Genomic DNA, 23,493 nt, shown 5'->3' on the forward strand with positions numbered 1-23,493 from the left:
GGAATAGTTCCACTGTCCAGAGTCACCTGTGAGTAATGGTTAAATTGCATACTGATTCGTGTATGGATGCTTGTTTGGGTACTAGTCAAATATTGTTACATACTTTTGGAGACAGAAATCTCTGTGAAACAAAAGAATTCCAAGCCTAGGATAATGGCCCACTTCTGAAGAATAAACAACACAATAAAATTCCAGTACAAACAACTAATTTCAACATTCTCTGAAAATCTGTAGCAGTCCTTAACATTTTCAGTCCCCAAAACAAGAAAACTATGTCCTAAATCAGCAAACATTAGGGTTTATGAGAGCAGTTTTATTGGCATAATTGATAAGACAATATTTACTGAAATATTCCAGCATAGATGTTTTATTGTGTTCTCTCTGGCTCTTTGACCACATCTTTTATTGGTTTTTGGTTTTGGTGAGGATACTTTGGGGCTACTAAATCTACACTGGGTGATAGTAAAACCCTAAATGAGAACCTTAATAATAAGAGTTAGGGCTTCCTACTAAGTGAACTCCTTGTCATATACTTTATTATCAAGAAGTAGTTTAGGCAATAGAAAAGCTAAAACTTGGCTGGCTCACGTCTGTAATCCCAGCACTTTGGGCTGCTGAGGCCTGTGGATCACCTGAGGTCAGGAGTTCCAGGCTAGCCTGGCCAACACGGCGAAACCCCGTCTCTCTTAAAAATACAAAAATTAGTCGGGCGTGGTGACCCGTGCCTGTAATCTCAGCTACTTGGGAAGCTGAGGCAGGAGAACTGCTGAACCCAGGAGGTGAAGGTTGCAGTGAGTAGAGATCGTGCCACTGCACTCCAGCCTGGGTGACAGAGTGAGACTCTGTCATCAGAAAAAAAAAAAAAAAAAAAAGCTAAAACTCATTGGTTACATTCCTGATTTTCAAAGCATGGATCATAGTGGCATCTTTTATGACTTTAAAAGTGAGACTTCTGGAAAGAAACTTAACTCAAAATGACATAAGCAAGAAAGACAATTTATTGGTGCATTACTTCAGAAGTTCAGGATTTGACTGGTTTTAGAGGTGGCTGTCTTCAGATCGTCATTGGTGTCATCAGGGCTCTTTTCTGTCTCCATTGCTGTTTGGCTTTTTTCTGGTTTTGTTTTGTTCTCTAGTAAGTTGACTCCAGCTGCTGCACGTGTATATGATACGGTCTCAGGAGCTGCCCTGTCAGTGAGGGAAAGGACCCTCCTCCTGTGTTCCCAGAGGATATTCTAATTGGCTGTCCTGGGTCATATCCCTCACAATGTCAGGAAGGTCTGTGGGCAGGTCACACCCAGTGGGAGGGGGAAATTCCTAAAAGGAAGGGATTGGGGCAAAGAAGTGGGGGAAAAAGAAAACTATACCTGAGAGGGAGAGAAATTGGTTCCATTTGCTATGGGAATGATGAAAAATAATTTCTTTCTACTGTTATGTGACTTTTGGAGTTAATGGAGACCACAGCGTAATCTGTGATCATAAGGAATGTATTAGTATGCCAAAGGAAAGTTCCATTTAAATCCCAGTATCATGTCACTTTCTTAAAATGGTAGTCTTTTAATTAGCAAAAAAAAAAAAAAAAAAAAAAATTATTATAAAGTCTGAGTTTTATTTAGTTGGCAACTTCTTAACTATTATGAAACAATAGATTCATTGAATTGAAGCACAATTCAAATATAAAACGATCTTTCTGAGAAAATGCGATGAGTGAACTTGTATTTTCAATGTAGTAGAGATTAAAAAGAAATCGTTGGATCCTTGCTAAATATTTTCTAGAAGAAACAATTATTTTGTGAGTCTGTATTCCATTCAAATTCATTTTGATAAAGATAGATTTTATCTTTTAGACTTCCCAATAGCAAAATTAAATTACAATGTGTTTAGTCTTCCTAAAACAACCCCTCTCATGAAACAACCAAGTTATTAAGCAAATCTAAGCAGAAAGCATTCTTAAATAATATATTAGGCGATTTATAATGATGCACCCCAAAACATTTCATTTTAAAACATCAGCTGGCCCACATTTCAGAGGTAAGTACATCATGCTTGATATTTTTCGTTATTTTTTACTATTTTCTCCAAACTTTTTTTTGAAGTCTTGAAAATGCCTTCAGAAATTAAGCTAGACCGCTCCATCTGAGTATATGAAAGTTAGTAAAGAGAAAATGTCAAGCACCAAGACGTTTGGGTGTATTGACTACTAGGTGGGGTTATCTTATTCAGGATACAGGCTCTAAGTCTACAGAGCTGAGCTATCTGCACTGGGGTGGCAGTCCGAGATGCAGCGGTATCACCGGGTGGGAGCAGGGTGGGGGTGCTTGTGTGCGGATATAGGTGGGGGTGGGGGAGGGGGAGGAAATGGGGGCGCCGACTGAGTGCAGTGGGGGTGGGTCAGGGGTGGGGTGGACATCAGTAGCGGGGTGGAGATGTTGGGAGAGAGGCAGAACTTGGAGCGGAGGTGCTAGAGGGGTGGGAACCCGGAAGGTGGGGTGGGGGCGAGATGGAGGAGGGGCGGGGCGCACGAGGGGCGTGTACACTGGCTCAGGGACACGCGCTCTCGGCCACAGCAACTGGCTCCAAGTTCCCTCCCTCGCTCTCCGGCGAAGCCTGCCTGAGCCCTCCCACTCGGTGCAGACCGAACCATCGCGGCCGCCGCCAGCCGGGCCCTCCGCGGCCGCGCGTCCTGGGCCCGTTCCGCCAGCCCCGTCTGCTCTCTACCAGCGGCCCCGCGACGGTGACCGTGAGGACTCGGCAGCCCCTACAGCCCGCTCTCGGCCCTCCGTCCCTCGCGGGCCCCGACTCTCCCTCCTCGCAGTCTCCGGGAGCCTGGCGCCCGGCTCGGGCCGCACCGCCAGGGACTGGGGTGCGCGGCCCAGGTAGGACTGGGCCGTGGGGGCCGGGAGAGAGACTGCTGGGCTGGGGTTGAGATTCGGGTTCAGTGGTCGCGCCGCGCCCCGACTGCGGACAATGCGAGAGCTGCGCGCGGCTGGGCGGCGCGGAGCTAAGCCGGCTTTGCGCCTGCAGCTTCCTCACCCGGCCCGGGTCTCCATTCAGCCCGGCCTCACTGGCCCAGGCGGACCCCGGCCGGCTTTCTGGGCCGCCGGGGGAGGCGCAGCGCCGCTGCCTACCGCGTGCCCCCTCTGCGCTCGACTTGGCTGCAAGTCCTGGGCTCGGCTAGGAGGCCGGGCGCGGGGCCGGGGCTGGAGCCGGGGTTGGAGCCAAGGCTGGGGGAAGCTGGCGGTGCTGCGGAGCGGAGGTGGGCTCCGAAAGCGCGTCTGCCGGTTGCTGCTGGAGGAGTGAGACTACGAGGGATGGGGACTCCTCTCGGCCACCGCTCCTTGAATGGTCTCTAATCTCAGTGTTAAATACTTTGAGAATATCAATACCACCTAATCCTTGTCTGCTACAAATGTAGATTCTGAGGTTCCGAAAGTTTGCTTTTGGTTACCTCCTCCAGCTCGTCCCGCGGCCTCAATTGTCTCTATTTTCTTTGAAAGCATACAGATTTGAAATAGAATTAAATTCTCCTTGGCTCACTCGGGCCTCCATCACCCAGCGGAGCTCATAACTTGGCAACAAAGCCCATGCAGGCTGTGGGAAGCCGCGATGCCTGCTGCCCAGCCTGGTGCCCTCCTATTGTTTAGAGCTGGAGCTGTACATTGTACATGGCAGTGACAGGTCTCCCCTAAGCTGGCTCGTGGGGAAGGGGGAGATAACTTTGCAATGTGCTTAAATTTCTCTGGAAAGTGGAAAGAAAACACCTGGTGCCCGGCTTTTTAACCCTTTCAAGTTGTTATTTAGATTTATTCACACACACACACACACACACACACACACACACACACACACACACGTGTTTCTTTCATGCCTAAAAAATAGGCAAACTTTGGGTTCTTCCTCACAGCCAACTTATCTCTTCTGCAAAATCTGGCACACATCTGTGACAATACTGCACTTCTGGCGTAACTGGTCTATTTCTCAAAGGGGAATATGATAGTAGAATAAGCATTTTTGCAGTGTGAATAGTAGGACTTCCATTTTCTTCGTTTCCTTTGTTAGTGAAGAAGGTATTTATTTAGTATTTCCCCCCCAACTTACACGTAGTCATTTGTGGGAAGATACTTGTATTAATTTCTTGTGCTCATTTTTGTAACGTCACAACCCCTGGTCATTCAGGTAAGCTATTTATTAAGCATAGTTATTCTAGAATAAGGGTGAGTTAATGGTAAACTAGAATCCTTCACTGATAACATCCCACTGGTTTACCCTACGGTATTTAATCTGTAGTATTACTATAGATTGTACACTGTAAAGTCACTAATTGAACAGAGAGGTGGTTGGTGCCTTGTCAGCCTGACATAAAGTGCTTAGAACAGTGCCTTGCATATAGTTCTAGGTGTCAGCTAATATTACTTTTATTTTTTCTTATCAAGCTATGTGTTTTTTTCTGTTTGGAAAATGGCTGTTTTGATTTTTAAAATTCTGATCTGTTAAATCGTGATCTATTTTAAGTCTGTGGTTTTAATTTTAGATCCGGGCTGAGGTTGGGTTGTTATTTTGCCTGTGACTGACAGGCTCCTCTGTGTATCCTTATGCATGGTAAGGGTTGATTTAATTCATCTTACATAGTGGATCTCTTAGGGCAAGACCACAGTCTTGAACCCAGTCATGCTCTGGTGCCTTTCATAAGGAGACCTGGTTGTCCTTAAGAGCCTAATTGTTTAAAGAGAGGCCTCGACATTAGGGAAGACCTGGGTGCTGAACTCCATCCTTACCTCCCCTGCATTCCCTTGTTCTCTAGGTTTAGAATCCTACTTCCAATTCCCAGTGGAAAGAACCATTGGTACAGCAGAGTTAAGTAACTCTCACAGTGTTAAAAGATGATAAAAGATAAATATATCTACTGTATATACATCAAGCAGAGCAAGCAGGATTCATAGCCTAACAAGCTAAGAAAACTCACTTATTTAAAACTACTTATTTGCCATGTGTTAGTAACCAAAGATTGTGTTTGCTATTTAGATATTTTAAATGATTGTCAGGAGTTTACTCTCATTTCATGTTCTCCTTTCCCCTTTAACTTTGAAGTGACTTTTTAAAAATTATTATTCCTAAATAACTTACTTAGCTAAGCGAAGGAATGGTATTAACTCTTAGGGCACTGCAGAAGCAAAACTGCTGTAGGCACAGTGGCTTGGCAGTAGATGGTGCTGTAGACAAGGCTGGTGGAGGAGGCACATGTATGGTCTAGTAGAATCCCAGGGATTAATTTAGCAATCCCATTGTTGGCTGCCCCCAAAACATACTCTTACCAACCAGACACTATCCAACAATCTTTTTGGGAATACAGTTTGTTTTTAAATTTGTACTTTATATGTTCAACATTTGTAGACTGTTGACCATTTTTCTCTCTGAAAGCGATCGCATTTTAGGTGCTACACAAACATTACTTGTAAAAATATTATTAGGCAACTGTTCACTTTATTTTCCCATAGTAGAGTCAGATTGATCAGCTGAGCCTAGAGTATCTCCAACTAATCTGAACTTTTTTCATACTTAACTTTTTAGGAGAGAGAAACAAACGATCAGAAACCTACTTGCATCTTGAATTTATTTAAGAAAACAATTTCTTAGGGCCAATTCTCATTTACTTTGATTTGCATCATTCTTCTGCCTCCTGGTGTGATGCAGTGAGAATTGATATTCAGGATGAAGACTGAAGTGTTGCAAAGTCATGACTCATCCAAGAAAAATACATCCATTTTATTCAGTACAGACACCAAGCCTAGAAATCTAGTACACTCAGAAAAAGGATTTTCTGGTTCATAATAACAGTTATCTCTAAGGGCTGGCTCTGGGACCAGCAAAGTCCTCGATGGTTGATGTTGGGTGCGTTCTCTCCTCTAAGAGAGAGTAGGTGCTGTTATCGCTTTTCTATCATACAAGTGAAGGGAAGTGACTTGTCTGAGTCACATAGCTAATATGTGGCAAGGTGTGTGTGTGTGTCTCCAGACCCCATGAATCTTTCTGTCATACCAGGAGGAGTAACTTCTGCCTTGTACATTCAGTTGCTGGAGGTGTTTGTGTTCCATACTTACTTTTCAGGTTTGATGTCAACAAATCTCTTCTCTAGAACTCATTGACATACTTTGAATTTTGTGGTTAGCATTTGATTATCAAAGAGTCTAAAATGAGAAAAGGTACACCACTTTTAGTTTTCAGGGGAAACCTTTTAAGATTTCACAATACCTTGTTAAAGATCGCTTGTTTTAGGAAGGTTGAAGAGAGAGATGGCACATTTAACTTCTTTGAACTATGTAGACTCTGATAAAAATGTCTTAGATTTAGAAGTAATAAAGAATGTTGGGTCTGTTTTTGACTTTGTTGCTCAGGTGATCTGGGAGTACCACAGCTCCCCATATGCCCAGTGACTTTCTTTCCCTTGGGTTAAAGAAAGTTTATTCATTTTGATCACTTAAGTACATCAGAGGGGATTATGATGATTTTGGAAACATTGAATCAAATCCTCTTTCTGTATATTCATTTATTTTATTTTAGACTTTAGGCAGAGCCTAATCTGATTTTTTTAATGGTGATTTTTTTTGTACTGAAAACATTATAGAAATATAAAAATATTTGGGAATTGTTCAGAAGAAAACACATATTATAGCCAAAGTGTTTATCAAGGAAGCTAAATGTAGCATTAACTCTAGACTTTGAAAGGATAAGTTATGGGATGATTTGTATGAAAAATTTTGGGGAATAATTGTAGGAAACTTAGTTTTTCATTTTTTGTGAATGTTAACATCCAAACGATTACAGATAATAAAGATATAAGACTTCTCCACTGTTCCAGAATTTCTTTTTCATCCTGTTTTAAAACAACCTTAGTTTGTTTCTGAATGATCCTTTTGTAATATAAAATTAATTTACTTAAATCATGCCTATGTCATTTTGACATCTGAAATTTCCTTACACTTATGGGAAGAACGGATTGAGTGAGATTTTTACGTTTTTCACATTTTACAGTTTGTCTCATGAGGAAACTCCCATAAGAAACTGGCATTCAAAGACATAAGCCTTGTTTTTTGTTGTTGTTGTTGTTTTAAAGGAAAGTTTAGTAGGTGAAGCAAGTTACTTTCTTTGCTCAGTATGTTTGGTGACAAAAATAGTGAACATGTGGATGATTAAACAGTTTTAAACCGGCATTAAATCTGTGACTTTAAAATTGTAAACACTTTAGAGAGAAGTTCAAAAATGAATACCTAATCAAAAGGAAACAGTATGTCATTTGGTAGACAGGTTTCTGGAAGAATTAGAAGAATTCTGTGGTATGTTTTATACATCAGGGCAAGATCAATGGGTTTTGAAATTGTCCAGTTCCAGATAAGGCTTTTAAAAATACAATTCACAGGCATATGGGAAATTTTTGAGTGGTTGTGTTGTAATGCAAAACATTTTTTTTTTCCTCACAGCCCCATTAGAAGTTTATTTCATCTTTTTAATTTTATTTTTTGGGAGGAATCACATATAGGCTTCAAAATGATCATTCTCACCAGTGATTTTTTTTTTTGTCCCATTAACGGGAACTTAATATAAATAAAAAATAAGTAATTGTGCAAAAGAACATAGTTTACTAAGTTCCTCTACTATGATGATTTTGTTAAACAGATATTGATAGAGGACTTATTGTGTGCCAGGTACTTTGAATAAACACCAGTCAGGAAAGACAAGGTTCCTTCCTCTTTGAGGCTTTATTGTGTAAAGTGGGAAAATAGATAATAAATTAAGTGAATAAATGAAAAGTGAATTTAAGGCAGTAATAAGTGCAGTCAAGAATGGGGGCCACTTTTCCATCTGGGCTTGGTGGTCTGGGAGGGCTTCACTGAGGACTTCAGGGCTGACTTCAGTGAAAAGAAGGCAACCTCTGCAAGGTCTCTGGGCATTGAGGATGACCCATGCAAAGGCCCTGAGACAGGCAGAACCTGCCCTTATGAGGAACAAGAGATAGCAGCAAAGGAACCAGGTCAGCAGGGCCTTATGGACCACAGGGGAGTTGGGGTTGGGGTGTAGCGTTTCCATTTAGTTTGAGTATAGTGGGAGCTGCCAGATGGATGATGGATGGTAGATAATTCTCTCAGTTTCTGCTAAGTTCTTTTGTATTACTTGTGATTTCACATCTCATTGTAAGGGCTTTTGTTAGTACACTGATTTTGGTGCTGTTTGTATTTTTCAATAGGAAATCACACTCATTTTATAAATAAGAATATTTGTGTATTCTTCTTCAGGCTTTTAATCTTGCACAGTTTTTGCTTGTTGACTACAGTCCTTGGGTGAAGTTTAGTGAATAAAATGCAAAGACATCTTCAAACACTTTTGTAGACACTCCACATTTATGGCTGTGTATATATATTTAGTCACACACATGCCCAAACACGTTAGTCAATTTACTTTCTCTGGCTGCCATGGGGGCCACCGTTTCTACTCTTGGCCAAAAAGAGACAGTTGGAAATTGAACATTCAGCAACTTTGGAAAATACCAATGAATCCTGATTACCCTTGTGTGTTTTTACCACATAGTTAAAACAAGGTGAATTGGGAGGTTCATTGTACAGTTGACTGTGAGTTGGGGATTTGAAAAAAATTCCTTTAATCTATCCCTAGTCAGTGTCCTTTCAAATGATCATTAATTGGAATGTTGTGATTTTAAAATCAGATTTTTTTTCCCCAATAAATTTTGTTCTTGTTTAGTGACCATGACAGAAGAAGAGAAATCATTGTGTGGGTTGTTAATATGACTAGTCATGGGTGCTCTTCACAGCTTCTGTTGGCTTTGTTCCAACCTGCAACATGCACTGGCTGTGTAACCATAAACCGTTTTATAACGTTTTGGTAAAGTGGCCACAATTTTTGCAAGGATAGACTCCCTGCCTAGTAACTTAGTTCTTTAATTTAATGAAGATTTTTTTTTTCTAGTTCTTCTTAGAGAATCTGTACGTACCTGTCTTGGTGGTGGAGAGTAGTACAGTCATATAAATATATATTTTGTGGGTCGTTGAAATGTTCTTTTAGGTAGTGCCAGAGATTATCGATGGTGTGCCTGTATTATTTGGAAATTGACTTCAAATGAATTTTCCATGGAAGCAGTGAAAGTGCCACACTTGTCATGGAGCTAGTGTGTGCAGGTGTGTGGTGTGTGTGTGTGTGTGTGTGAAGGGCCTAGTGTTCAGTATGTACCTAGCATTTCCTGTTTTTCCTGTTAGAAGTGGCTCTGCCCTTGCCTCAGTGTGACATGTGCTTTAACTCATGTGGCCTGATTTGCTTATTTGATTTTTCTTACAGGTATTTTTCCTTTTAGGATTCACTAGCATCACAAGATTGAACTGTTTTGATTGTTCATCCCTGGTTGCTATCTCCACAAGCCTTTTTCAGAGTAATTTCAGTGTGAAACATGCTGCTGTTTAGGTACTGTGAGTTATCCATAAAGGGACCAAATCACAGGGCCCTTTAATGAAATATACCTGCATATTAGCAAATACCTTTATGCATTTTGTGCCAGAGATGCTTAAGTATCTTCATTTTACTTTGGACTTTTAATTTTACCAGATGGTATTAATTATTCACATATACCTTGTATAAGTCAGAGAACCAGAACCAATAGAATATACATAGAAAAAGAGATTTATTACAAGGAATTGGCTTACATGATTATGGAGGCTGAAAAGTCCCATGGTCTGCTGTCTCCAAGATGGAGACCCAGGAGAACCAATGGTATAAGTTCCAGTGTAAGGTCAGGAAAATATAGATATATTAGCTAAGCAACGAGAGAGAGAAAGAGATAAAAATCAATCTTTCTCCACCTTTTTGTTCCATTTGGGCCTTCTACTGGTTGGATAATGCCCACCCACATTGGGAAGGGCCATTTCCTTTACTCAGTCCATCAATTCAATGCTGATTTCATCCAGAAACACCCACAGGTACAGCCAGAAATAATGTTTAACAAAATACCTGGGCACCCCAATAGCCCAATCAAGTAGACACATAAAATTAACAATCACATATATGTAATACAATCAGAGTAAGGTTTTGTGAAAACACTTTTGTAAAAGTATATTTCCCAAGTTGGTTTAAATGAGCTGACTCCAAGAGTGTTAACACCAGATACCCCTCCTCTAAGTCCTGCTCCTCTACAAAGTCTTTCTCAGTAGTGCTAGCAACATCATACTTTTTCCTTCCTGACCAACACTTCCTTTATTGACCCAATTGATTGCTGCATTTTTGGTGTATTCTTGGTTTTGTGAGTGTATCTTCTGTAAGACAGTAAGTTCATCCACAATGAAGACAGTATCTACTGGCATACCTTGGAGACAAATCGTGGGTTTGATTCCAGACCACCACCATAAAATGAATATTACAATAAAGTGAGTCACAAGAATTTTTTGGTTTCTGGGTGCATATAAAAATTATGCTTTAACTGTATTGTAATCTATTAAGTGTGCAAGAGCATTGTCTAAGAAAACAATGTACATACCTTAATTAAAATACTTATTGCTAAACAGTGCTGATGATCACTTGAGCCTTCAGCAAGTCATACTCTTTCTGCTACTAGAGGTTCTTGCCTTAGTGTTGATGGCTGCTGACTGATCAGGGTGGCAGTTACTGCATGTTGGAGTAGCTGTGGCAATTTCTTAAAATAAGACAATAATGAAGTTTGCTGCGTGAACTGACTCTTCCTTTCACCAAAGATTTCCCTAGAGCGTGTGTTGCTGTTTGATAGCACTTTCCCCGTAGTAGAACTTTCAGAACTGTAGTCAGTCTTCTCAAACCCTGCCACTGTTTTATGAACTAAGTTATGTAATATTCTAAATTCTTTGTTGTCCTTTCAACAGTAGAACATCTTCAGCAGGAGTAGATTCCATCTCAAGAAATGAGTTTTTATTTTTTCATCCATAATAAGCAACTCCTCATCATTGGTTTTATCATGAGATTGCAGCAATTCAGTCACATCTTCAGGCTCCACTTGTAACTCTAGTACTCTTGTGCTTTCCACCAGATCTGAAGTTGCTTCCTTCATGGAAGTCTTGAACCTCTCAAAGTCATCTATGAGAGTTGGGATCAACTTCGTCCAAACTCCTGTTAATGTTAATGTTTTGATATCCTCCCATGAATCATGACTGTTCTTAATGGTATTTAGAATGCTGAATCCTTTCCAGGCTTTCGATTTACTTTTCCCGGATACATCAGAGCAATCGGTGTCTATGGCAGCTATAGCCTTACAAAGTGTATTACTTAAATAATGAGACTTGAAAGTTGAAATTACTCAATGATCCATGTGCTGCAGAATGAATGTTGTGTTAGCAGGCATGAAAACAACATTTTTGTCCTTGTACATCTCTATCAGAGCTTTTGGGTGACCAGGGGCATTGTAATTGAGCAGTAATATTTTGAAAGGAATCTTTTTCCTGAGCAGTGGGTCTCAACAGTGATCTTAAAATATTCAGTAGCTCATACTGTAAACAGATGTGCTGTCATCCAGGCTTTGTTGTATAGAGCACAGGGATAGTAGACTTAGTATCATTCTTAAGGGCCCTGGGACATTCAGAGTGGTAAATCAGCGTTAGTTTCAACTTCAAGTTACCAACTGCATTAGCTTCTAATGAGAGAGTCAATCTGTCTTTTGAAGCTTTGAAGCCAGACATTGACTTCTCCTTGTAGCTGTGAAAGTTCTAGATCAGCGGTCCCCAACATTTTTGGCACCAGGGACCGCTTTTGTGGAAGACAGTTTTTCCATAGACTGGGGGATGGGGTGGGGGAGGGGGGTGGTTTCATGATGATTCAAGCTTATCACATTTTTCATTAGATTCTCCTAAGGAGCATGCAACCCAGATTCCTTGCATGCACAGTTCACAATAGGGTTTGTGTTCCTTTGAAAATCTAATGTCTCCACTGATCTGACAGAAGATGGACTGCTTGCCTACCACTCACCTCTTGCTGTGCACCCTAGTTCCTAACCCCGGGGATTGGGGTCCCCTGTCCTAGATGACATCTTCTTCCAATATAAGGCCGTTTCGTCTACACTGAAAATCTGTTGCCTAGTTGTAGCCATCTTCATCAATGATCTTAAGTCAATATTCTGGATAACTTGTGCAACTTCTGCGTTAGCACTTGCTGCTTCACCTTGCACTTCTATGTTACGGAGATGGCTTCTTTCCTTAAATCTCATGAAGTGCCGGGCACACTGGCTCATACCTGTAATCCCAGCAGTTTGGGAGGCTGAGGTGGGTGGATCACTTGAGGTCAGGCCAACTGACCTTGAACTGACCTGTTCAAGACCAGCCTGGCCAACATGGCGAAATCTTGTCTCTACTAAAGATACAAAAATTAGCCAGGCCTGGTTGTGCATGCCTGTAGTCCCAGCTACTTGGGAGGCTGAGGCAGGAGAATTGCTAGAGCCCGGGAAGCGGAGGTTGCAGTGAGCTGAGATCGCACTACTGCACTCCAGCCTGGGTGACAGAGCAAAACTCCGTCTCAAACAAACCTCATGAACCAACCTCTTCTAACTTTCAATTATTCCTTTGCAGCTCTTTCGTCTCTCTCAGCCTTCATTGAATTGAAGAGAGTTAAGGCCTTGCTCTGGATTGGGCTTTGACTTAAGGGAATATTGTGGCTGGTTTAATTTTTTAGCCAGACCACTAAAACTGTCTCCCGAGAAGCAATAAGGCTGTTTTGCTTTCTCATCCTTTGTGAGTTTGCTGGAATAGCAGTTTAAGTTTCCTTCAAGAACTTTCCTTTGCATGCCCAACTTGGTTGACTGTTTGGTTGAAGAGGCCTAGTTTTGACCTGTCGTGGCTTTTGACATGCCTTTCTCATTAAGCATAATCATTTATAGCAGTTGATTTAAAGTGAGAGATGTGTGACTCTTCCCTTCACTTTAACACTTAGAGGCCGTTGTAGGGTTATTAATTGGCCTCATATCAATATTGTTGTGTCTGAGAGGATAGGGAGACCTGAGCAGAGGAAGGATGGGTTGGAGGGTGGTGCAGCAGTCAGTGGAGCAGTCAGAACACATACACTTATTGGTTGTTTGCTATCTTTTGTGGTTACATTTCATAGTGCCCCCAAACAATTACAGCGGTAACATTGAAGATCCCTGATCACAGATCACCTTAACAGGTAAAACAACGAAAAAGTTTAAAATATTATGCGAATTACCAAAATGTGATACACAGACCAGAAGTGAGCACGTGCTCATGGCACTGACGGACTTGTTTGATGCTGAATTGCCACAGACCTTCTATTTGTAAAAAAAACATTATCTTTGGAGCATGTTAAAGTGAAGTGCAGTAAAACAAGGTATGCCTGTGTATTTTTCCATGGTGAACATTGTCTATGAAACAAAAACAGTGGTGTTGTTGATACCCGTTTCCTCCCTAATCCGTATGGTCTTTGTAAGGTGCACGTGGAGATGACTGTTAGAGCCATTAGCACCTCTTACACTTCTACCAAATCTAAGTCTCCATTTTATGAATTATCCCCAACAAAACTTACATTCAGGTGTAAAGTGATGGCAGTTACTTCGTACAATTACATCTTACTTAGAGGTTTCATTCCTATTTACTCTTCAGATTTTGACCAGGTAAAGAAGTGTTTTGAAACTTAAAAATAACATTTTCTGGTATTAACAGAAGATAGTTATTTAATTTGATGGTAACTACCATTTATTGCCTAACGTGGTGATATCAGGAAGGAACTGGGCTCTCTATCATTTTTTTCCAGAAACCATCATTCACAACTGGCTTTTCCTCCATTAGCACGTGAAATCAATCACAGTAATAATAATGACAATAATATTATTATTCAGGCAGATCCTTATATTTTACTTACTTTTTCCTGGCACTACTTTGTGTGATGGCTCTGTCAGTTTATGGGTGAAATAGTTGATGCGTTCCTGCTTATGTGCAATGTTAGCTTTGCTTTCTGAGAGTTTAGGCTTCAAGTAGTAAAGAACTGAGCAGTTGCATATAACTAAAACTTAATAATTTCTCTGAGTTCACTTTTAGACTCACTTATTTACAATGCTCTAGACTTTCCAACGGCTCTTCATCTGTCCCTCTTTGGCCAGGAGTTGGTTTGAGACTAGAATCAACTACAGACACTGGCTTGGGATAAGGCCTAAGGGACCGTGCAATAGTGGGTGGCCATGGAACCCTAGTGCTATGGCCATGGCAGGGTTCAGTAGGTTGACTGTGGGTCTTTAAACCTCAAGGAAGAGTTTTATCTAGACCTTCTAGGGTAAAACTGGCTGGGTCCGAGTGTAATAAAGCTAAAACTTTTCACTAAGGACATTTCACTGTTAGGACATGAAGTCCACCCTTAATTGAATTTTTTTTTTTTCTTTCTGATACAGAGTCTCACTCTGTCCCCCAGGCTGGAGTGCAGTGGCATGATCTTGGCTCACTGCAACCTCCACCTCCCGGGTTCAAGCAATTCTTCTGCCTCAGCCTCCTGAGTAGCTGGGACTACAGGCGTGTGCCACCACACCTGGCTAATTTTTGTGTTTTTAGTAGTGACAGGGTTTTACCATGTTGGCCAGGCTGGTGTCTGCCTTTTGAACTCAGGTAGTCCACCCACCTCAGCCTTCCAAAGTGCTGGGATTACAGGCATGAGCCACCGGTCCTGGCTTAATTGATTTTTTTTTTTCCCCCAAAACCAGAGTTTGGATTTTGGTCAGCTGATATGGTGATTATTGGTGTCGCTAGTTGCTGACACCACTGCCATTTCCTAGCCAACCAGTATTTCAGTGCCTACAATGTGCCAGGCACCATGCTGCTACCTAGGTCGTGGAAGTTGAGTCTTCGCTCGCCCTGAAGCACTGAGTAACTGTAAGCTCCATGGGCCTCGTCTCTTAGCTGGAATGTCATCTTCACCTTCAGCCGTCTCTTAGAACGTCACTTCTCTGGTCTGAACCCCAAGTCACTGCCTGGTGTAAGAGAAACGAACTGCCCTCACAGGTGCTCTGTCCTCATGAGCCCTCTGAAATGTCCTGTTGCCTCTTTTAAGAAATAGCTTTAGAATCCAGTTGCTATTGTTGAAATTGTCCATGTACCTTGTGTATGGGATCACGTGGGTCCCACTGTTTCCTACCAGACATGGGTGATGCAGCATCAGTGGAACAAAGATACGTCTTTTTAGTTTGGAAGAAAAATGAGGTTTCATCCCATTTTCTTTTCCATCCCTCTGCTATGGTCTGCATTTTTATGAGTCCCCAGAATTCATATATTCAAATCTTATCCCCAAGGGGATGATACTCAGAGGTAGGGCCTTGGCAAGTGGTTAGATGATGAGGGTGGAGCCCTCATGAATGGGATTAGTGCCCTTGTAAAAGAAATCCCAGAGAACTCCCCTGCTCCTTCAGCTGTGTGAGAACACAGTGAGAAGGTGCCACCTGAGAACCAGGATGGGGACCTTCATTAGACTGGATCTGCTGGCCTTGATCTTGGGCTTCCAACCTCCAGGACTGTGAGAAATTTTTGTGGTTTATAAGCTGTCCAGTTTACGGAATTTTATTATAGGAACCACAGTGGACTAAGTAAGGCACCTAGGCATTATGCTAGGTGCTTGGAAATACTTGTAGCAAAGAGTAATGCAAATGAAATGCTATGTCAGAAGGTTTTATTTTCTGTAAGATTTTTTTTTTTTCTATTACAAGAAGGTAAATTTCTCATGCCTAAAATAGCAATTATAGCTACAAGCAATGCAGTTTTTGTCTGTGCTCATAGGTGTTTAATAGATTCGTTGAAACTCTGTGGTCTAATGAAATGACAGTGTAGGAGTCATGAAAAGCTTGCATTTTCTTTTCTTTTTCTTTTTTTTTGAGACGAAGTTTCACTCTTGTCGTCCAGGCTGGAGTGCAATGGCGTGATCTTGGCTCACTGCAACCTCTGCCTTCCGGGTTCAAGCAATGCTCCTGCCTCAGCTTCCCAAGTAGCTGAGATTACAGGCGCCTCCCACCACACCCAGCTAATTTTTGTAGTTTTAGTAGAGACAGGGTTTCATCATTTTGGCCAGGCTGGTCTCGAACTCCTGACTTCCGGTGATCCACCCGCCTTGGCCTCTCAAAGTACTGGGATTATAGGCGTGAGCCACCACGCCTGGCTGCATTTTTTTCAATTATTATTTTTAATTAACATCTAATAGTTGTACATATTCATGGAGTAGAGCTTGGTATTTGGATACACGTATCTAATGTGTTATGAGTAAATCTGGGTAATTAGCATATCCAGCACATCAAACATTTTTTTGTGTGTGTATTAGGAACATTCAGAATCCTCTCTTCTAGCTATTTGAAAGTGTATAATATATTATTGTTAACTATAGTCACCCTGCAATGCTGTGGAACACTAGAACTGATTCCTCCTCTGTAGCTGTAATTTTGGAGGGGACTCAATGAATTCTTCCCCCTGCATCTGAACTAAGGCCGGCACCAGGTATGAGCCCCATGAGTGGGAGAGGCCTCCCCACTGCAGGTGGAAGAAAAGCCAGTATCCACAGACTGTGTTCTTGCAGCTGATGCTCAGCAGCTCACCAGAACCCGAGTCCCCATTGACATCCCTCATCCTAGTTTTTCCTCTTTATCTGACCCTGAAATACCTCCCCTGTCTGGCTCCTCTCTATTTCTGGATACCCCTCCACCTTAGTTCAGGCCTTGGTCATCTTTTCCTTCCTCTCTGCTCTCCCTGCCTCTGAATAAAGAGAAGAGAAGAAACAACCTCGTGTTTATGATGCTCAAGTAACTTCAATGCACAGACATAAGGTATATCTCTGCCTGACCTCTAGACAGTGGGACTTGATAGAGGGGCGTAAGTCACATTCCAGCCAGCAGAGTCCTGTGAGTATCTGCTTCGGTCTTCAACCTCTCTGCTGCTTTGAGAGTAGTCTGTATCTGGAGATTTAGGTGGATTATATCTCGGGTGTTGAAGGAGTTTGCAGATGGGAACAAAGTACCACTGTTGATAATAACCTGAGAGTTTGTGGAGAACACAAAAGGAGCTGGGATCGAGGTAAATGCCTGGATTTTGCAGAAGGCACCAAGAGATCCTAGACCTTCACTGTACAGTGTGATAGCCACAGGACACACGTGGCTGCCCAGCACTGGAAATGTGGCTGGCCTGAATTGTGCCTGAAAGTGTAAGAACTTGCCAGATTTTGAAGATTCAGTTTGAGAAAAGAATGTAAAATAGCTCAATAATTTTTATATTAATTACATGTTGATATGGTAATATTTTGGATTGGGTTAAATATATTATCAAAATTAACCTCACTTATTCTTTTATTTAAAAATATGTTTACATGAAAACATAAGATAACATATATGGTTCACATTTGTGGCTTACATTATATTATCATGAGATGGTGCCATTCTAGACTCTGTAATTCATTGATTTTGCTCCATCTCCTTGGCAGCATTCTAAAACATAGTGCGAAGCAGATGGTTGTGTACTTGTAGGAGAGAAAGTAGTAATAACTAAAAGCAAGAATAATTCCACTAAGAACAAATCATGCCAAACTGACCTCATTTTTTTTTCTTTTTATAGGGTTACTTGGCTAGAAAATCAGAACACTTCTGTAGGTTTATATTTGGATTTCCGTAACTCATTTGAAATGTGTCCTCTGATCAGGTCGAAGGCATTTTAGAGAGCATTGAGTTGTGGTTGATGGCACGGCTCTGTCTATAGCTGGTGAAACTCGGTTTGAGACAGTGTCTCACTCTGTCATCTAGGCTGGAGTGCAGTGTCGTGATCTCGGCTCACTGCAACCTCTGCCTCCCAGGTTCAAGTAATTCTCGTGCCTCAGCCTCCCGAGTAGCTGGGATTACAGATGTGCGATGCGATGCCCTGCTAGTTTTTTGTTTTTTGTTTTTTTTTGTTTTTTTTTTTTAGTAGAGACAGGGTTTCACTACGTTGGCCATGCTGGTCTCGAACTCCTGACCTGAAGTGATCTACCCGCCTTGGCCTCCCAAAGTGCTGGGATTACAGGTGTGAGCCACCATGCCCGGTCTCGGTTCTCAGTTCTTGATGGTTGTGTCAGGAACAGCCTGAGCTGTCCTCCAGCTTCCTACAGAGTTTGCTTCATTTCAAGAATGTGAGGAAACATACACTAGCCTCATTTGAGAAGAGATCAGATTTGGTCAGGTTTTTTGTGCTCTAGAAGGTTCTGCCCCATAAGCCATATTCTGTTAATGATCTGTGGTTCATTTATTGAACACATTTCTGGAGTACTTACGTGCCCTAGCACTATGCTAGGTTCTGGGAGTAAAGATTAATAAGATGTCATCCCTAACCTTAAATTTCCATCTAGGACGAAGGAAAACAGCTTAAATGAAGCCACAGTCCCTGTGGTAGCACACCATTAGAGGCACATGTGTGTGGGGTGCTGGGCCGGGCCAGGGATATCACCTCCAGCTCTGCTGGTTTGACAAGATTCCACTTGATCCTGATTTCTAAGTCCTGCCATAAAGAATGGCTTAATTGTTATAAAACTAGAATCATTATCTTTAATTGTTCATATCTCACAGCTTAGCAAATTCATTTATGTGAGATTTTTCTACAGCTATGGTAGAAAGCTTGGCAATGTCTGCTTTGAAAAATTTCCAGGAAAAAATTGTCTTGACGCTGCTCTTTGGGAGGTGTACTGGGCCCAAGTACTAGAGTGACCTTCAAACATTTCTCAAAGGACATTTAGCTTTGCCTACACGGTATCTGTTTGGCTGCATCCCTGCAGAAGTGAAGAAACGTACATTTTGGTCAGGCATTTTGAACTCTAGCTCAGAGTCAGGAATCTACTGATCTCTTTACAATTAAGGAGGTTTGTTTTCTGATTTGAAAGGTTTGCCCCTTTCTCAACTAAGAAAGACCCTAAGGTTAAAGAAACAAAGTTGCCTATGGATTGAGGGTTCAGAGTCCTGGCTGGCATGGCAAATTTCTAAATTCCTATGGCTCTAAGCTCCCTGACAGTAGAAATTATCAAACCCCTCCTAACAGATTTGCCACCCAGACCACTGCAACTCCGACTGGATAGAGCGCTGGGCTTTTGAGCATCCTTTTCTAATAAGCAACTGCAGACCAGCATGCTTTTAGAGACTGTGCAGGAACTCTGTTTCCTGTGGTTCACCTTTTGACATAAAGAGCCAAATTCTACCTCATTTTAATGCTTAAACCCTGCCCCAAAGTGAACATGGGATGTATGTTACTTACATGTTTACCCACTGTGCACGCGCTCAGCTCCCTCCAAACCTGTGGCATGTGTAGGACTCTCGTGTGATACAGTCCCTGTGAGGCATAAAACCCAACCTGTCCTCCCGTCTTTGAAGAAAGAAAGAAGACCTTTGACACACCCCCAAGATCGTCTCTTCCACGCCAGCAAACCAATATTGCCAGTAGAACTCTCCTTTCTACTCTTTAGCCATCCTGGTCTTTTAGATGACATTTAGTTCTGGAAGATTATTTCAGGGATTTAGGTGGCCCATCCATAGCTTTGCTTCCATCAGCTTGTGTCTTCCAAGTATGTGGTAAGTGGCTCTAGGCAGCATCCAGGTGGCAAGGAGTTATGTTAGACCCCCTCGGAACCACCTTCATGACTGAGTAGACCTCACTTCTGTCACAGGCTCTGCTTCAGCTGAAGGATATTCCAGAGATGGCCACACGACATCTCACTGTATTTTGGTAGAGATTTTGTGAGGACCTCGTGCATTACTGCCTATTGTGCTCTGCACTTTACACGCCTTTAGCAATATGTAAAAAATCTGCAAGGCAAGTAATTTGATTAGAAAGATGAACAGTCAGCTTAGGCAAAATTGAGGTGAAACCATAGCAGCTTGGTAGGAAATTCTGACTAGTTTCTTCTCTAGCTTGACCTCTGTATTACATGCTTAACTTTTCTCTAGGTACTATAATTTTAATTTTCTGTTTTCCTCTGATTTTTTGTTGTTGAAATATCTCACATATTTTTGGGAAAGAAGGCAGGGTTTAAGGTAAAACTAAAGGCTTTCTTAATGTCATTTTTGGTTGGTTGTGTTTAAACTCTACACCTAGAAGATGGAAGTTATTTTTGACCTTGTTCAAACTTTTATATTAAATATCTAAATCAGGAGTGAGCAATGTTTTTATTTTTATTTATTTTGGTAGGTGAGAAAAAATATTTGTGCACCTTGTTCACATTTCAAAATAAAAGATTTTATTGAGTCCTAGGGGAAAAAAATATTAAGAATGATTTCCTTGAGTAGAAAACCTCCAAGGGGATTTGGTGCTGGATCTGGGCCATGAACGTGGCTTACTCCGGGCATGCTGGGTGGTCACAAGTGTGGTGGCAGACAGCCCTTTCAGTCCCTGGGCCCCTGGAGGACTGCTGGAGGACATTTGGGGTTACCCATTTCTTCCTCAGAGGAGTGCTGCAGAGTATGTGTTACTGTGGTCGCACTTCAGTAACAGGGACATTGGTACAAAGATGTACTCTTTAGGTTGTTTGGGGAGTGGAGGAGTGGATGAGGGACAGGCACTGAATGGCTCCATAGCTTGGGGTCCCAGTGTTCTCCCCAGTCTGTTCTTCCCTTTCCTGGAGTCTGAGGTCTAATCCCACCTGAGCTTGGCAAGGTGAAGTGAGCGTTCCCATGACATTTGCCATCCCAGCCTGGTGTCCCCCTGCTGGGATGGCTCTCAGTGGCCCCAACTTCTCCTTCACCCCGGGCTGTCACTTCTGCTGGGGGAGGGGCTGTGGAAGGCCCCTGATGGGTTTTCTCTAGGACCTCCTTCTCCTGAAAGACTGAGTGATGTCTCTGGAAGTGAGGCTGGCTGAGCTTTACTTATCAACAAAGATTTCTGGCATTACTGGACTAGATGGCAAATGCCTGCTGTTACAGAATCTTTCCCCAAAGTGTATCAAAGATGGAGTATCATCAGTATCATCGCAAGAAATGTCAAGTCTGGCAGAAGAGTATGAAAGGGGCAGCTTTGGGCTGTCCCCATGGCGGTCTTTGGGCGCACATCAGGGGCTTATGGTGGGGAGTGGGTGCTGTTCTGTCTCTGGCAGCAGTCTCAGCCTGGCACACTTTTTGGGGCTCAGTAAATAGTTGTGTATATATTGGGAAGGCCCTGGTGGGGTGGAGGGATTTGTGAATTACATGCATTCACCACCACATTGCTGAACCCACGAGGGAAAGTGGTGGGGAAGCAGGCTTCAGCTTAATGTGCAGTCCCAGATGACCCAGACCAGGATGGGCTGCCATATAAAGTGGACCCTGTATTCAGGGACACAGAGGGGCAGTGGGGCTGGACAGTTATCTTCTGGTCCTGCATGCTGAAGCCAAGATATTTTTTATCTTGAGACGTCGTCCTCACCCATAAACTACAGTTGCTGTTGCTATTTCTGGCACCACCTTTTTTACTTCTCATTTTGGGTTTATTTTATCCTGGAGCGCTGAGCCTGCTCTGTGGTAGACTCAACCAGAGTCTATTCAGGGTACTCTCAGGGACACAGTGTTGCAAAATAAGGTCACTTCTCTCTTTAACACCAAAATAAACTGATAAATGCTTGTACGCAGAGTAGAGAAGGAGTGAGGTAGCTGGCCTTTTGTGCTGGCATGCCTGTCACTGTGCTGTGAAAGTGACTGGGACATGGGCCTCTTGTGAACAAGGATTGATTGTGCGCTAAGACGTGAATCTGCTTGTGTTGATCATGCTTTGGTCATCCATTCTCTCTGGCTTGGAAAAGGCCCGAGCCAGACTAGAACTGTCAGAGCTAAATTGGCATCACCCATGTCAGTTCTTCCTGGAAGGGCCCTTCTGGATTACCTGCTTCAGTGATCCAGACTGTCCATCTAGTAAGAACACTTGGGATCACAAAGCTTCCTGGGCCTCCCTCTGCCTAGTGGGAATCAGTGGGACTGCGCAGGGTACTCCCTGGGGGACGCTGATGCACAGGTAGCTTTAGAAACCCTGGATCTGGGTCATTGCTTTGTAAACTATAGCACACAGTCACCAGGAGAGCTATTCAAGCAAATTTACAGTTGCTGCAGAGTTTCTTATTCACGCGGTCTGGGGAGGGCCTCGAAATTTGCATTTTCCCCAAGTTCCCTGGTGATCTTGAGCCTGTCTGGACGAAGTCCTCATCTGCAAAGTGTGTAGTGCTAGGTCTGTGTCCCCGCACGTAAGGTTATAAAGGTGGATGTCTTGCAGGGAAAATGCTGCAAAGGGCAAAAAGGGTTGTAAAAGTTCTCCCAAAGAAGATGACCTTTGACGCAACAGGCTTTAACTTTCTTTTTTTTTTTTTTTTTTAAATTTATTTATTATTATTATACTTTAAGTTGTAGGGTACATGTGCATAACGTGCAGGTTTGTTACATATGTATACTTGTGCCATGTTGGTGTGCTGCACCCATCAACTTGTCATTTACATCAGGTATAACTCCCAATGCAATCCCTCCCCCCTTCCCCCTCCCCATGACAGGCCCCTGTGTGTGATGTTCCCCTTCCTGAGTCCAAGTGATCTCATTGTTCAGTTCCCACCTATGAGTGAGAACATGTGGTGTTTGGTTTTCTGTTCTTGTGATAGATTGCTCAGAATGATGGTTTCCAGCTGCATCCATGTCCCTACAAAGGACACAAACTCATCCTTTTTGATGGCTGCATAGTATTCCATGGTGTATATGTGCCACATTTTCTTAATCCAATCTGTCACTGATGGACATTTGGGTTGATTCCAAGTCTTTGCTATTGTGAATAGTGCCGCAATAAACATACGAGTGCATGTGTCTTTATAGCAGCATAATTTATAATCCTTTGGGTATATACCCAGTAATGGGATGGCTGGGTCATATGGTACATCTAGTTCTAGATCTTTGAGGAATCGCCATACTGTTTTCCATAATGGTTGAACTAGTTTACAATCCCACCAACAGTGTAAAAGTGTTCCTATTTCTCCACATCCTCTCCAGCACCTGTTGTTTCCTGACTTTTTAATGATCGCCATTCTAACTGGTGTGAGATGGTATCTCATTGTGGTTTTGATTTGCATTTCTCTGATGGCCAGTGATGATGAGCATTTTTTCATGTGTCTGTTGGCTGTATGAATGTCTTCTTTTGAGAAATGTCTGTTCATATCCTTTGCCCACTTTTTGATGGGGTTGTTTGTTTTTTTCTTGTAAATTTGTTTGAGTTCTTTGTAGGTTCTGGATATTAGCCCTTTGTCAGATGAGTCGATTGCAAAATTTTTCTCCCATTCTGTAGGTTGCCTGTTCACTCTGATGGTAGTTTCTTTTGCTGTGCAGAAGCTCTTTAGTTTAATGAGATCCCATTTGTCAATTTTGGCTTTTGCTGACATGATTGTATATTTAGAAAACCCCATTGTCTCAGCCCAAAATCTCCTTAAGCTGATAAGCAACTTCAGCAAAGTCTCAGGATACAAAATTAATGTGCAAAAATCACAAGCATTCTTATACAC

The 23,493-nt window shown here is 42.2% G+C and overlaps 1 protein-coding gene across 5 annotated transcripts in view; it reads left to right on the forward strand.

Moving 5' to 3' along the window:
- Positions 1-2,408: 2,408 nt before the first annotated feature.
- The window catches only part of FAM110B (family with sequence similarity 110 member B), a 161,984-nt gene continuing 140,899 nt past the window's right edge, over positions 2,409-23,493 (forward strand). For 4 of the 5 annotated variants that reach the window (XM_005563362.5, XM_005563368.5, XM_045398286.3 and 1 more), the window contains exon 1: positions 2,631-2,876. Coding sequence is in view for 1 of the 5 variants with exons in the window: in XM_073998834.1 (XP_073854935.1) it covers positions 2,501-2,876 (376 nt within the window). In the remaining 4 variants the exon portion in view is untranslated. Of the gene's footprint in view, positions 2,877-23,493 lie in introns of all 5 variants that reach the window. The other variant, XM_073998834.1, reaches the window with a different exon arrangement.

The sequence above is a fragment of the Macaca fascicularis genome, chromosome 8 (assembly GCF_037993035.2).
Source record: "Macaca fascicularis isolate 582-1 chromosome 8, T2T-MFA8v1.1".
Taxonomy (NCBI): Eukaryota; Metazoa; Chordata; class Mammalia; order Primates; family Cercopithecidae; genus Macaca; species Macaca fascicularis.